At 35.0% G+C, this 2,138-nt stretch overlaps 1 protein-coding gene across 1 annotated transcript; it reads right to left on the reverse strand.

Moving 5' to 3' along the window:
* Positions 1 to 793: 793 nt before the first annotated feature.
* Positions 794 to 2,067, reverse strand: LOTGIDRAFT_167333 (hypothetical protein; the record flags this gene model as incomplete). The annotated part of the gene is made up of 2 exons (XM_009064812.1): positions 794 to 1,035; positions 1,185 to 2,067. The coding sequence occupies 2 exons, from the start codon at positions 2,065 to 2,067 to the stop codon at positions 794 to 796; spliced, it is 1,125 nt and encodes a 374-aa protein (XP_009063060.1).
* Between the last annotated feature and the right edge of the window lie 71 nt (positions 2,068 to 2,138).

The raw sequence follows: 2,138 nt of genomic DNA on the forward strand, positions 1-2,138 counted from the left end.
CAATTTCTCATGCAATAAGAAAGTCAGGACCCGAAACAAGAAGATTGAAAGAAGTTTTATATAACAAAAGTTATTGAGGAAGAGGAATCAGATGATTATGCAGAAGATTATCCACCAATCATACAAGAAATAGACGAATTCGATGATATGGTGGCATCTGGACAAGGTATAACGTATTTATCCGACGACAATAAAGAATTGCTTAATAGATTAGAAATAATATTAGCGGCCATGAAGGAAGGTCATCGATGGGACAACTAAAAATATCGACGGATAACGGAGTTACGTTCGAAACCATAAGCTTACTACCGGGGAGCTACGAATACGTAGCCATCAACGAATACCTATCCGAATACGCAGGAAGCGTGAACGGCAAAAACAATATCGAATTCGAAGGTAATTTGAATCTGAACAAAATAAAACTGATCTTGAGAAATAACAGTCAAGTCGATTTCAACGTAGAAAATTCGTTGAATGCGTTACTAGGGTTCGATAAACAAATATACGCGCAATCGACATTGGCGTCGCACAAGGCCAACATCGAGAACGATATCAACGTGATCAACATTCACTGTAATTTGATCAACGGTGGATTTTTCAACAAGCACAAACGCCAAATCAAATACAGCATACCGACTTTTACGGTGCCGATCGGATACAGAATTATAGAGAAACCGTTTCAAACGACCTATTTACCAGTCAATTCTTTCATGATCAAAGATATAAATCTGGAAATCAAAGACGGTAAAAACAGGTTCATTGACTTTGGCAACGAAGAAATTGTCATTCAACTTCATCTAAAACAATCTTCATTCTCTTCTTGATTAGAAAGATAATCTTTACCTTCTTTATTCGTGAAAGTGATTTTATCTTTAGCTGGTATCGGTTGGAAGAACATGTTTTTGGGATAGTCAAACCACACTGTTAAAATAGCTGTTCTAGGTCTGAATTTTTGTTTATTGAAGAGTTTTACATATTCTTTTTCTTCTTCTGGTAGAAACGGTCTTCCACTTTCCGCTCTCGGATATTCACTGTCTAAATCCGACATGGCGGAAGCGTATAAACCGTTAGCATCAAATGCCATTAGTTTAGTACATTCTATTTTTTTAAGTCTCGAATGAACCTCCGTTTTGTCTTTTGTGCTTGCACACTGTATTCTTTGAATAAATCAATTATGTTATTACTTTCACTTTGTGAAATATATTCCTTTAATACGTTACAAATTTCATCCATTTTGTTCGTTTCAAATGATTTTCTATTTGCCGAAACTCTTCCTCCTTTAATAGATCGTCTGATAAAATTTCTTATAAAAGGATTAGTGTGCGAATAAACTTTTTCTACGTTTTCTTTTTCGGTATGTTTCGCAACCATTCTAGTAGTTTCATACCATTCTTCTTCCACCATTTCTTTATCGTAATGATATAAATAATACCAACCCTTTAAAGATAAAGATGGAGCCGTTAGATTATTGGACATATTCTGGTTTACAACTTCTTTCGTGACTTGGTTGTATTTTATCACACAAGCTCCCAAACAGAGAGTGTCTCTCTTGGCGTTAGGTTCCCATTCGTGTCTCAATTCCTCCCAGTTGTCTTGCGCGTATTTAGCGATATCTACGTCGGCAATCTTTCTCAAATTCGAGGGGAGATTGGAAGAATTTCCCCATACAGCCAAACTAGAGGATTCGTGTTGATAGGAACACGTGAAATTAATATGTTGTAAATAATTACCCTTTATTTCTTTCTGTCTTTTCCATTTTTTCTGTAAATCTTCATCCGTGTATGGATTAGATAAAGGAAAAGATAGAATTCCTCTGGGTGTTTTTAAAGGGCAATGTGTTAGTTTTTTTGCATTTTTAAGCACGATCCAGTTGTCGAATCCACTGCCGTTATGAGAAATTAATATTAATCTCTTTCTATCATATTGACCTAAATATTTCAACATTTGATCGATGCAATCTGTACCTACAAATATTTCTACTACATTCATTAGTTTATCATAAAATTCTTCTGGAAGGGGATCTGACGGCTTTAAATCTGGAAAGAGATTATTTATTTTGTTTAACATTTTCCTTAGTTTTTCTAAATTAATTAAAGTGCAGGCATAAGGAATTGCTCTTCGCGTGTCTTTTTCTGAAT

The sequence above is a fragment of the Lottia gigantea genome, assembly GCF_000327385.1.
Source record: "Lottia gigantea unplaced genomic scaffold LOTGIsca_65, whole genome shotgun sequence".
Taxonomy (NCBI): Eukaryota; Metazoa; Mollusca; class Gastropoda; family Lottiidae; genus Lottia; species Lottia gigantea.